Source organism: Ahaetulla prasina, chromosome 8, assembly GCF_028640845.1.
Source record: "Ahaetulla prasina isolate Xishuangbanna chromosome 8, ASM2864084v1, whole genome shotgun sequence".
Classification (NCBI taxonomy): domain Eukaryota; kingdom Metazoa; phylum Chordata; class Lepidosauria; order Squamata; family Colubridae; genus Ahaetulla; species Ahaetulla prasina.
The window spans coordinates 57,777,968-57,791,777 of NC_080546.1; the positions used below are offsets into that span (position 1 = coordinate 57,777,968).

General features: G+C 38.6%; 1 protein-coding gene and 1 long non-coding RNA gene across 3 annotated transcripts in view; both read left to right on the top strand.

Annotated features, from left to right (window-relative positions):
* Positions 1 to 13,810, top strand: part of HPGD (15-hydroxyprostaglandin dehydrogenase) — a 42,050-nt gene that overhangs the window by 2,008 nt on the left and 26,232 nt on the right. Inside the window, exon 3 of one of the 2 annotated variants that reach the window (XM_058192471.1) lies at positions 12,072 to 12,190. In XM_058192471.1, coding sequence (XP_058048454.1) covers positions 12,072 to 12,190 — 119 coding nt within the window. The remainder of the gene's footprint in view (positions 1 to 12,071; positions 12,191 to 13,810) is intronic. The other variant, XM_058192472.1, reaches the window with a different exon arrangement.
* LOC131202896 (uncharacterized) lies at positions 3,454 to 7,417 on the top strand. The gene is made up of 2 exons (XR_009156244.1): positions 3,454 to 3,553; positions 6,954 to 7,417. It is a non-coding gene; the product is annotated as an uncharacterized LOC131202896 (long non-coding RNA).

The following is a 13,810-nucleotide window of genomic DNA, read 5'->3' on the forward strand; positions in this document are numbered from 1 at the left end:
TAAGGATATTCCCAATGCAAACACATTTAAAAAAAAAAAAAGGACCACCAAAGTAGACCAGGAAACAGAAGAAGCAAAATCCAGGACTATCTTATTGAAATGGACAACTAAAATTACTGTTTGATAGTAGTGTTTGTACTGTCCTCGTACAATATTTTGGAATAATTACTAATTTTCCTGGAACAAACTAATGGAGCGAACTCCACTGGTATGGTTTTACTCTAGTGCAGTCATGGTGAATCTTTGACACATATCACAAGTGACATGTCATGTCATTTTTGACGACATGGCTAGAAGCCGTACAAATTTTAGAGGTGTGTGGGAACAGTGCTTTCTTGTGTGATTTCCAGAGGCTTTGGAGGCCACAGAGAGCACATCATATTCTTGAGGAAGCTCTGCAGGATCCAAAAAGCATGTTAAATTCTCACACAAATTTTTGGAGTCTCCAGAGGCTACACTATATTGTGCTCTCTGAAGCATCCAAAAAGCAAGACCATTTTCCAAAGTTCCAGGCCTCATGAGACCCAGAGCTGACTTGCATATGCATTTTAGTTTGAAAGATGAAGACAAATAAAAAAATACTTACAATTATATAAGTATTTATTTATTTAATTTCATTATCCAAAGCAACTCTTTGTTATGAATTGTTTTGCTTTTGTCTGGGAAAGTGGGGAAAGTGACATATCAGCAGAATCAAGTTAGGCATTTTTCAAATTTTTGACATGCTAAACCCAAAAGATTCTCCATCAATGCTTTAGTGGCTATTACCACACTGAATAAAGTAATTAAAGAATGAATTAGAAATATTGGTATTTAAATGATGTGAAGCTCACTGTAAAACAGGAGTGTTGTTTCTGATCCTAGGCAGAGATTCATGATAGAATTTTTTAATGGTCTATAATCTGTTGGACCTGGAAATTTAAAGTACATGTACTAAAGAGTAATAAACTAATATAGTAAATTGTATAAAATAATATACTGTAGAACAGTATTGTAGAGCTGTTTCCAGGATAAATGGTTTTAGAATCAGTTCCAAAAGGCTCTCTGGAAAACTCAAGTCTTTGCAACTTTCCAAAAGGCTACAAAAATTGAGGTCATCCTCATTCTATGGGTATGTTGTTGCACAAAATGTGAGACTCTACAGAGTGTTACATGACATGCTTGGTAGGTGGGCAGTCTACCCATTTTCTGGCAGTCTGATTAGTTAGACAGAATTATCTGGGAAAGACGGTCTTTTAGCTAACCAGACACTGAGCCATGTAGAGTTTTAAACATGATGACCAACATCTGAATTGCACTTGAAAACACAGTGCATTTTAGATCAGTTAAAGCTTCTGAAGGATTCTGAAAGACAAACCCTTATACAGCAAATAGCAATCATCTTTGCAAATACAACAGGTTTGTTTTAAGTGCCTCCTGATCCAGATTTGACTATAACTGGCAAACGCTAAAGCAAAGACTCTGGCCGCGACTCCTACTTATTCAGGATCTATGAGCCCAGAAGGAAGTCCATATTTTGAGGAAGAGAAAGAGAAGGATGTACAGGCCAATGAGACTTGCAAGATTCTCTTATTAAAGCCAATCTCAATAAATGTAGTTCATAGGTTAAAGTTGAGGTTGATTTCCTAGTCTGATTTACCAAGTGAAGCTGACAATATGTCAGCCTCCGCTCTAATCTTCGTATACTTTTGAATAGTTTATAGCAGTAGATAGAATGTGAAATGTTTATGCTGTATTATCTAACAATTATAGGAATCAGATGTATCATATCACTGTACAGGGTAGGGGAAGGGAGCCTATTATGAGTGTCGGCTGACATAACCTTGTGGGGGGGGGATTAACGGCTGAGGATGAATAACGCGGGTTTTTCCTAACTGAAACTGCATTCCTCGAATGACTGACAACTAGAGACCTGTGGAAGAAGATTACCACGAGGGGCCGAGAAGGAGTTGGCATTGGACCAGACCAGCCTGACCTCCTGAAGGAGGAGGGACAATTGGGGGGGATATGATGTGTTAGCCTTATTCTGTTTCAGATCCAACTTTATACGCTGCCATCATGACTGTAGCTAGTAAAAGTACTTGTCTTTAATTCAAATGAAGTCAAGGTGTTTTCTTTCTTAGCTATAATCAGAGGTAGCCTGACATTAAGTTGGATCTCACAGCATGTCTTCTAACCAGGATTGCAACCGCAATACCGAGGGAGGAGAGTTTAAAAATGTGAGGGAGAGCCAGTCGCTGGCTGAATCGGGGGAGGCGTCCGGAGGAATTCCTGCTGCCACTTTTAACCCTGAGCTGGAAGATTGCAGAGATCGGTGGATGGAACAACTACAGCTGGAAGATAAAAGTTGGAAACCAGACACAGAAGAGCTTCCCTCTGGAGTGACAAAAAGGAAGAAAAAAGAGAAGTTTAGGCTTTCGGATTGGCAGGGAGAGCAAGAGATAAAGGACAAGCTCCAGTTAGAGGAAGCCTTGCGTCTTTTCCGTGAAGTGAAAGTAAGGCAAGCAGCCCGTCAAAGGTATGGAACCCCAACGCGGGCCTCCTGGGGGGAGGGAGAAGAGGAGGAAGATGACACAAGGGGGCCAGCTGGAGGGGATTCCCTGGGCAGAGAGATTTCCGAAGAGCCAGAGCCACGAACCCTCTCCCCAGAGGAAGCTGAATTGGATGTGGGTCGCGCGCCACCTGCTGACCAAGCAAGGCTGCGCAGGGGAAGGAAAAAGCCAAAATTCCCCATATTAGAAAAATTTGATGGAGATGCGAAGGAGCTGGAATTGTTCCTGGCGATAGTGAATGACCACATGTTAGACTGGGGAGATTATTGGTCACAGGCAGCACAAGTTAGAGCTGTGACCCACAATTTGACCGGAAGAGCAGCTGCATGGTTTGTGTCGCTGTATAAAAACCACTCCCCCCTACTGCAAAATTACGAGCATTTTATTACGGCACTAAGGAGGAGGTTTGAGGACCCCCTGGCGGAGCAGAAGGCCAAAGGTCGAATGAAAACCATCAGGCAAGGGAGGAGACCGGTGGCTGATTATACCCAGGAATTCAGTGATCTAGTCCCCTTGATGAGAGGGTGGTCGGAGGTGATCCTGGTCGACTTTTACAAAGAGGGCCTGAATGGAGATCTCTATGAACTGTGCCGGGCACGGCGTCTCCAACTACATTGTATGGCTGGTATACCCTGGCAGCAGAGATGGAAATTGAACTAGCGAAGGACCGTAGCAGAAGGCAGCGCACTGGAAGACCGTACCGGCCCATTCTCCTGGGTGGCCCTCAAGGGACACGCCTAGACCAGAGGAGGAGACAACGATCGACTGCGTGCTACAGATGTGGAAAAGAGGCCATCGGGCAGCCGACTGTCGAGTGAAGTTGGTTCCAAGCACGACCCTGGTGGTGGGAAGGAAGCAGTGAAACCAACTGCTAAGGCGCGAAAACCGGCCAAAGTGGAGGCGGCATTGCCAAGAAGGGCACGCCCATCCAGGAGGACCGCGAAGCGTCGACCGACACTGATGACAGCAAAACCACATCGGAGTCCGACGAAGACTTTCTGGTGAGTTGGGCACGGGGCCCCTTGGACATTCCAGTTAACCTGCATGTTCCCTCCTCGGGCAACAAGGGGGAAATGTTAGCATTATTAGATTCGGGATGTACTAGATGCATGATCAGTCCCGAACTAGTAGAAAAAATGGAACTAAGGTTGAGAACCCTAAGCAGGCCCATAGCATTTGCCCAGTTGGATGGCAGTGTGGCAGGGGGAGGACCCGCCCATTTCGTGACAGAACCCATAGAAATGGAAATTGGAGACCATCGCGAGATTTTAAACTTCATAGTAGCCCCTGGAATGGACCAACCTTTGGTACTAGGACTGTCATGGTTGGAAATGGAACCCCATATTAACTGGAGAACGGAGTCTAACGGTCCCGCCCAAGAGCGTTAAAAGGAGGAAAAGGGGGATCCAAGAAGAGTCAGACTATGGCCATGCCCCAAGATAAGTGGGGGGCAATGGTTGAACGGATAGATGGGGAAGAAAGGATACCTAAGGAGTACTGGGACCTGCGGAAGTCTTTAGTGAGAAAGCATCAGACGTTCTACCTCCCCATAGGCCTATTGATTGTGCCATCGACATCCTACCGGGGTAAAACTTCCAAAACCAAAAGCTTACCCCATGACCCAGAAGGAATTGGGAGAGCTGCAGTTCATAGACAAAAACCTAGAGCGGGGCTTTATCCAACCAGCTAGGCCTCGCGTGGCCGCACCTGTGATGTTCCGGGAAAAGAAAGACGGCTCATTTCGTCTTATAGTTGACTATAGAAATTTAAACGCAGTGTGCGCCAAAACATATACCCCATGCCGCTCATGAAAGATATGTTAGCACACTTAGCGAAGGGGAAGTTCTTCACCAAATTGGACCTGCGAGAAGCTTACTACAGAGTCCGTATAAAGGAGGGGGATGAATGGAAAACCGCTTTCAACTGTCCACTAGGGTGGTTCCAGTTTAGTACTGCCTTTTGGTCTACAGGGGCGCCTGCAGTTTTTATGCAACTGATAAATGAAATACTCCATCAGCATTTGTTCAAAGGGTTCTTGTCTACCTTGACGACATACTCATCTATACAGAAACTATGGAAGAACATATTAAACTAGTAAGAGCAGTTCTCAAAAAGTTATTATCTGCTGAACTGTATTGCAAGCTATCCAAATGTGATTTCCATCAAACTAAAATAGACTACTTAGGGTATCGCATTTCAGCGGATGGATTGGAAATGGATCCAGAAAAGGTGAAAGCTGTTTTGGAATGGGCCCCCCCACGCACCCGCAAACAGCTGCAAAGTTTTTTAGGATTCGCAAATTTCTACCGTCAATTCATCCCCTCCTTTGCTCAAATTGCTTTGCCAATCACCAACCTCCTAAAAACTAAAGGAGACACTAAACCCAAACCATCACTGCCCCTCGAATGGACAATGGAATGTCAAGCAGCATTTGAAAAATTGAAACGACTCTTTGCTGCCGAACCAATTTTGAAACACCCCGACATGAATGTTCCTTTTGTAATACAAGCAGATGCCAGTGATGTAGCAGTCGGAGCCGTTTTGCTCCAAAACAATCCTGATGGTAAACTACAACCCTGTGCTTTCACTTCTCGGAAATTGACTGAAACTGAAAGACGATGGGCTATTTGGGAAAAGGAAGCATTTGCAGTTCATTGGGCCCTACGAACATGGAGACATTTCTTAGAAGGTTCAAATCATCCGTTTGAAGTTTGGACTGACCACAAAAATCTAGAGGCCCTAAAAACTCCTAGAAAACTTTCACCTAAACAAGCCCGCTGGGCTCAATATTTTAACCGTTTTAATTTCACCTTACATTACATTCCGGGAGGAAAAAACTTCTTAGCAGATGCTCTCTCACGGTTGCCCCAATACAATTGCACTCGCTCCGAGGTAGTTCAGCCAATACTTCCCGTGCAACAGTTGGCAGCTCCAGCTATAACTAGAAGCCACTCCAAACCCGAGTCCTCTCTCCCAGATGAACTAACCAAGTCATTTAAAGACGCTTTAAACACCGATGACTGGTACTTAGCGCATTCCCATGAATGCACACTCCGTGATGGACTAGCTTGGATTGGAACAAAACTATACGTTCCTCTCTCACTCAGAGAAACCATCCTACTACGTTGCCATGATGCCAAAATGGCAGGACACTTTGGATTTGTAAAAACCTTACATCTTCTTAAAAGACAATTCTGGTGGCCAAGTCTTAAAAAGGATGTACAAGCATATGTAGCAAGTTGCCCTATTTGCGCATTGTCAAAAAGACCTCCTGGAAAGCCTCCTGGACTACTACAAACGGTAGCCAGGCCAGGAACCCCATGGAAAGAAATATCCATGGATTTCATAGTGGAACTACCTGAAAGCGCAGGCAATACAGTTATATGGGTTGTAACTGACCTTTTCTCCAAACAAGTCCATTTTATTCCATGTTCAAAAATACCCTCCTCAAAGACCCTAGCAAAATTGTTTGTACAACACATTTATAGACTCCACGGAGTTCCTGACCGCATTATTTCAGATCGAGGAGTTCAATTCACTTCTCACTTTTGGAAAGAATTTTTACGACTTATTGGCTCCGCCCAGGGATTAAGCTCCGCCCATCATCCCCAGACTAATGGAAGTTGTGAACGTTCGAACTCTGTACTAGAACAATATTTACGTTGTTATATTAATTACCAGCAGGACAATTGGGCAGACCTCTTACCCTTCGCTGAGGTTGCCTATAACAACTCAGTTCATAGTAGCACCGGATTTACTCCTTTTAAAATAGCTTCAGGTCAAGATTTTGTACCTATCTCTGAACTTCCAAAAGAAGAAACCACAGTTTCCTCTTTGTCAGAATGGATAGATCAAATACAAAGCACCTGGAAAATGACTTGCAAGGCAATTGACGATGCTCACCGTGCACATAAACAACAAGCAGATAAGAAAAGATCCCCTGAGAACAAATACAAAGTGGGTGATAAAGTTTACCTTTCCACAAAATATCTTCAAACCACCCAAAAATCTAAAAAACTTGGACCCAAATATGTGGGACCTTTCTCCATAGTGAAAATCATCAACCCCGTGACTGTACAACTGGACTTGCCAAAAACACTTAGGCGAATTCACCCCGTTTTCCATGTGAGCTTGTTAAAACCAGAGCATACTTCCACTCTTCGTGCAACCCATACACCCTCCTATACCTATTCTCATAGAGGGAGAACAGCATTTTGAAATTAAAGAAATATTAGATTCACGGAAACATAGAAATAAAATTCAATATCTCGTTGCTTGGAAACACTTCCCCTTATCCCAAGCTGAATGGGTAAACAAAGAAAATGTTCGGGCTTCCGAAAAGATAGCACAATTCTATAAAAAATATCCTGACAAACCCTAACTTCTCTTTTTCCTTTCTAGGACTGACGTCCTTGTTGCAGGAGGGCCGAATGTCAGCCTCCGCTCTAATCTTCGTATACTTTTGAATAGTTTATAGCAGTAGATAGAATGTGAAATGTTTATGCTGTATTATCTAACAATTATAGGAATCAGATGTATCATATCACTGTACAGGGTAGGGGAAGGGAGCCTATTATGAGTGTCGGCTGACATAACCTTGTGGGGGGGGGATTAACGGCTGAGGATGAATAACGCGGGTTTTTCCTAACTGAAACTGCATTCCTCGAATGACTGACAACTAGAGACCTGTGGAAGAAGATTACCACGAGGGGCCGAGAAGGAGTTGGCATTGGACCAGACCAGCCTGACCTCCTGAAGGAGGAGGGACAATTGGGGGGGATATGATGTGTTAGCCTTATTCTGTTTCAGATCCAACTTTATACGCTGCCATCATGACTGTAGCTAGTAAAAGTACTTGTCTTTAATTCAAATGAAGTCAAGGTGTTTTCTTTCTTAGCTATAATCAGAGGTAGCCTGACACAATACACCACTCTGAACCTAATAAATGACCTTACCAAGTGAACAGGAAAAAGAATGAAGCTCGATGAAATCCCATAACAATTAGAGGGCCCACTCCAATACCACTGTCACTACTGACTGGACTGCCTACTTAGGATGGAACAGAACCATGTGCTAAAATGATACCTCCAACTTCCAGTCATGGCAATCCATCCAAAGGGATACTATGGTGAACAGTATCCAAAATTGCTAAGAGATCTAAAAAAAAGATAGTTGTGTGCCCTCTTCATCGAATTCCTGTTGGAGTTCATCTAACAGCTACCAGCGCATTTTCTACTTCATTCCAAAGTTGAATCCAGATTGCCCTACATCTAGATCATTTATATTCTCCAAAGCCCTCTGAAAAGTAGTTTACCACTTTCTCAGCAATCTTGCCAAGTAGTAGAACGTAGAGATAACTAAAGTTATTCCACTTCCATGGCTGGACATTTTGCAGAAATGCTAGAATTTCATTGTCTCTCAAGCAAGTTTTATGTACAGGATGGATCCATTGCATTGGACTCTCATTGGCTCTTTTTTCTAGGAAGATGGGCCAGGATTCCATGCACAAGTGACAGAATTAAGATCAAACATTATTTTGTACATCTCATTGGGATCCACAAGCTCAAGAATCTCCTACTGTAAATGTGACTACATTTCATTTCATTTAATTTCATTTATTAAATTTCTATACCGCCCTTCTCCCGAAGGACTACAAGATGTATCTCCTGTCATCTTAAGGGATTCCATCCACCCACTTCCATCTTGGAATGAAAGCAAATAATTTTCTTCATGAAATGTTTGGACAAACAACTGATTGATTTATATTCAGTTGTTATTCCAGCCCATTCCTCCCTAAAAGGGTCAAGGACAATCATATATATATATAGAAGTTATTTCCAGTGTTGCATGTCTTCACACACTTGATTTCCTAAAATTTCTCAGAGAAGTAAGGAGCTGCTCAGAAGCAATGGGTGAGGAGAGACCACTCAGGAGCAACTCTATCAAACAACCTAGTCAACTTTATATTCTGAATCTAACAAGGCATCCTATAGAACTCTCCCTCAGATTGCTGGGTAAATCTACAAATGGCATTTGGAAGTATTTGAAATCTGTCAGCAGTCTTAATCAGAACCTTCTCATGAATAGGTTAGTGCTTCCAGTTAACCCCAATATCAGTTTCTTGTTGGTCCTTTAGTATGAAAGATTCAAAGCAGCACACTATTTGGATCAGTGTTTGCTATGTGGAGGTGATAAATTTGAAATAGGAAATAAAGTTGCTGGATCATTCAAATTCTAGAGATGACTATTGTTCCTGTTAGCCAGGCTTCCAGGAAGTCTGGGGCATCATATGTAAAAGTTTTATAAAAGCCTGCACAGCAAAGAAAATAGCTTTTGTGATAAAGTTTTGTTCTTTGTAATAATATGTAAACTAATTGTGCAGATATATCTGCACCAGTAGGTAGTAGAGATAAAGTGATATGTATATATTTTGAATCATGAACATATAAAACTTCACTAAAACACAAACGTTTTTTATTACTTACTGATCATAAATTGAAATGATGTTTTCTATGTCAATATGCAGTTATAGTTTCTAGAAAGAAGTTTGCATCTAACCAGGGTTTATAAATGCAAATTGTGAAATATTAGCAATATTGACATATTATGTAAATAACAAGTATAGGTAATTTCTGAACTTTGAATCAAAATTTGTGTATGAAATTTAAAACTGTTGAAATACAGTCTTTTCCAAATGTAGTATACTGTGGACATTGACATTTAAATGTTATTGTTGCATTATATATATTCATAAAGAAGAGACCATTTCTTTCAAATAACTTTTTTCAGGATTTGGTAGCTATAACATAAAAGTTGTATTTTCCCTTTTACATATCCCTTTGTCCCTATTTCACAAACTAGATTTGAACTTCTTCAAGTTTTAAAAATGGTTCAAAGCATAATTTAGGCAGCTCTGTAAATTGCAGAGGAGGGGAGGAATCAGCTTTGCTGACAACTGGGTGGCTTGGTATGATTTTAAACCTATTACACTTAGCAATGCCCACTGGCTTCAAAGGGTTTTTTAGATCCTAATGTATAAGAACAATGTATTCTCATGAAAAACTATTTAAAGCAAAGATAAAATAGGACAAGAGTTGAAATACATTTAGCCAAGAAGCTTTCCTTGAACCAATAGGCTGAATCTTTTCAAAAGTTACAAGTCTAATCATTTGTACTTCTTATCTTTCTGAGACACCTTTGTGAACAGTTTCCAGAGGAATAACTGTTAATCTGCTGGAGAAAAAACAAGAGACACTCTTTGTATATAATTTGTAGTATAAGGACAATAGTTTATTATTATTGGCTTACAAAAGTATTCATGAAAATAGAAAAACATTTTAAAAGGTTTCTCAACAGAGACAACCTTAAAATTAAATCTCGAGTTTACCGCCACTTTTCTTAATTGAGAGATCCTAATGTCAGTTTTGTGACATATGGAGAAAAAAATGATGTTCATTTTCTCAATCCATACTTTAATAATGCTTTACTCTATCCCTTTTTACTCACAGTTTTCTAAGTCAAATATCCCCAATGTTTTTTTCTTCAGTTCTAATTCAGCTTCATCATTTTGGTTCCTTTTCTGATCTTTTTCACCTAAATTTTAAACATATTGCAAACTAGAAACTGGTCAATCTATCCAGCCAGGTTTTCTTCAGTTTTCATTTTTCCAGTTTAAGTACTCAGAAGCATTTTTCATACTTCCTTTAATATCTAGATGTTTATGTATTTTTTAAAAAAGCAGTGGACTCTTGTGGATATTTTCTATAACCAAATTATAACTTATTTCAAACCAAATATTTTTTTTCTGCCATACCTTAAAAAGACCCAAAATTGCTGGCAATACTCCAAGAATAATCATTCCATGTATTTATGTGAAGACATTTTGATATTGATACTTTTTAACCTTTTTTTCATGATTTTCTGTCTGAGATTTGCCTTCCCCAGTAGTTACACAATGAACCAATATTTTCACTGAGCTTTTACTAGTGTCCCAACTCCCTCTTCTGGTTAGTCACAAACAGTTAATCTATGAACATTAGACCTCCCTGAAATGAAAGTCACACACTGTTATTTCAATACCCTTTCTGAATATATAGGAACTTCTTTTACTTCTTCCTTTTCCACCTTTAAACCAAACCTAGGGCATAAATAAAATATTTCTCACCCACTATTATAAAATACATAAGTTTTCTCCCAAATGAATTCAGCAAGGTAATATTTAGTATTTATTATATTAAATAGTACAATATTTATTTATATCTGGCCTTTATTATTTTTACAAATAATTGAAGATGGTGAACATATCCAGCATACCTTCCTCCACCTATTTTCCCAACAACAACTCTGTGAAGTGAGTAGGGCTGAGAGATTGACTGGCCCATAGCTAGGGCTAGAATTCACAGTCTCCCACTTTCTAGCATGGTGTGTTAAATATTAGACCAAACTCCCTAATATCTAAATGATAGCATTTTAATCCTGTCACACTTTCCAAACACTTTTCAACTAATCCCTTGAAATCCCTGCATTCATTCTTGCATTTTACTCTTTGGTACTGTAACAGACAGTAATTTTCTGTCATCAGATGTAGATGCGATCTTCACACTTAAAGAGTTTGCACAAGTTTAAGATCCTTAAGCAAACCTTAAGTTTTCTCCTTAAGCAAACCACTCCTGCATTTTAGCATTTCTTCAGCTGCTTTGTTAGACATGCAGCATTAGTATTTTTCAACATTTTCATGTTTATCACAACTTTCTCACTGACCTCTTTCTGAAATACTAATATTTATAACATCTTCTATTTCATTCATTGTTATATCACCAAATATCTAACTGATATTTCTAAAATCCTGCTCCTAGCATTCCCTCATTTCAGTTCATACAGCTTCTTTTCTTTCTTTCTTCCAAGTTTCATTTTTTATATTTTCCACTAATTCTGGATATATTAGTTTTTCACTTGAGTCCTTATAGGCTATCTAGGACTTATGGTAGAGTAATATCTTTGCCACACAGAAGTAGTTTGGGTTAAACTCAGTTGTATTTACTAGGATTTATATGTAGAAATACACACAGACAGACAGACACAAACACACACACAGAGACAGACACACACACGATGCATACCCATCATTCTATTTATTTTGGGGCTAATCAAGAGAACCATAGAAAAAGAGTGGGAAGTAGTAACCTAAGGTAACTAAAATTAAGTGATATGAGAAAAGAAAATGAACTCTATTCCTTACTTTACATCCGAAAATAATTCACTACAGTTTTTTCATAGCTTTCTATCTTTGCAAACCATTTTTACTTTGACCACATCCATTCACCAATATGCATAAATAAAATGTCTATATATTAGGGTATGCATTCCATTGATAAAAGTTAAATCAATATATATGATGAATGATTGGAAAAGTCATACTTATAACTATATCACTGTGGAGTCACTCGGTTAAAGCACAATCATAGTTCTGATGGTATTGTGTTCAATCATTACATATTATTCTATGGAAATAAATATCAGATTTCCTTACAGATGCATTTAAGAAAACAATTCAACATTTTGGAAATCTGGATATTCTGGTCAATAATGCTGGAGTGAATGATGAAATGAACTGGGAAAACACCATTCAAATCAACTTGGTAAGTCTTGTGCATATATTTTTAAAAGAAAAAAAAAGAAGTGTAGTTAAAAATCTAGAGGAAAAAATGTTTTATTTTTGGGGGGTTAATTTTTTTATTTCCAAGTATATATAAAATTAATAATAATTAGATTTGCTATTTTTTTTCTGCAAGCATATGTTTTTTAAACAACTGTTGAATGTGGATGTTTGAGAACAACTGAATATTTTTATATTATCAAGCTTCCTAAACTCTTAGTTTTCATGTAGAAACCTATTAGAAACTATTCTAGAGTTGGATTAACAAATCTGATAACTTTTCATTAATATGAAATTAATGTGCTGGTATATCAATTTGACCTTATTTCACTAGGAAAAACAGTTTAAGAAATTTACTTAGGTCATCTTGGCTTCTGTCTCTAAACCAACAAGCTCACCTAGCTCCTGCGTATTTCTTATTTTTTTTTCTTTTGTCCCTTTTTGTTACAACTAGAAAAGACTGGATTTCAGAATGAGTAAAGCCAAGTACACCTTACTTCTCATTTCTGAATCTGAACAGAATAAATTTGCAATTGTATTAAATCCATACTTCTGAATCATGAATTAAGCTTGTTATGCTGAATGTAATTTTAATGAAGTGTGTGGTGTGGGTGGGTGGGGGAGAGAGGGAGAGAGAGAGAGACAGGAGTCAGTTTTGATCCTTGCAAGTGCTTAGATATGTTTTCTTGCAACATTTTTAAAAGTAGTTTTGTATTTCCTTCTTTCTGTAGCTGACAGAGAATGAATAACCCAAGGTCACTCAGCTGGCTTTGTGCTTAAGAAGCTACTAGAACTCATGTGTCCATGCCTCTTGCTCGGTTCCTTAAGTTTTACACCAAACTGGCTTAGTAAGATTAATTGAACATACAATAAATATAACATAAAATTAATTTTATGATTAAAATAGAGTCTAGCTGGATTCTAATCAAAAGCATTCATCCTAAACTCACACTTGCTTTAGTTTAATATGTTCTTTAAAAATAAAATGAATTATAAAATATTTTGTTAACAAAACTGTTGGTGCAAACCTGGCATTATTTTATTTTTGGTTTATTAAAATTCCTGACTGCAATTAGAAGACCTCTCTCCTCTACCATCCCAAAGATCTAGTTATGATGAATGTTTTAAATCTTCCTTCAGAATCTAATATAATTATCTCCCTCTTTTGTGCTAGGAATAAATACCAGAAATAACTTCAAAGTGTATGTAATATAATTAACATTATATTAGATAAGTGCCATATCAGCAGCAATCATGATAAATGTCACTATTTGTCTAAAACTCCCTTTCCAAGACCTCAAGTGTTATATCACTTCAATATAGTACTACTTACAAAATACTGCTAACGGTTAACACTGTAAGCATGTTTGCTTTCTTCTTCCTTTTAATAATATAAAAGAAGTGTACCTTTCAATACATAGATAAATATATATCTTTATAAGTACACATAAAGTTCCTTTTGGGGAGGAGGGATGGCCATATAAATTTGATAAATAAATAACTGCAAGCAGGTGAAAAAGAAATACATAGATCATAATTTAAAAACTATTGTTAATAATACTGATATTAATCAATAGTGAGAGGAACAAGGGCAATGAGGACA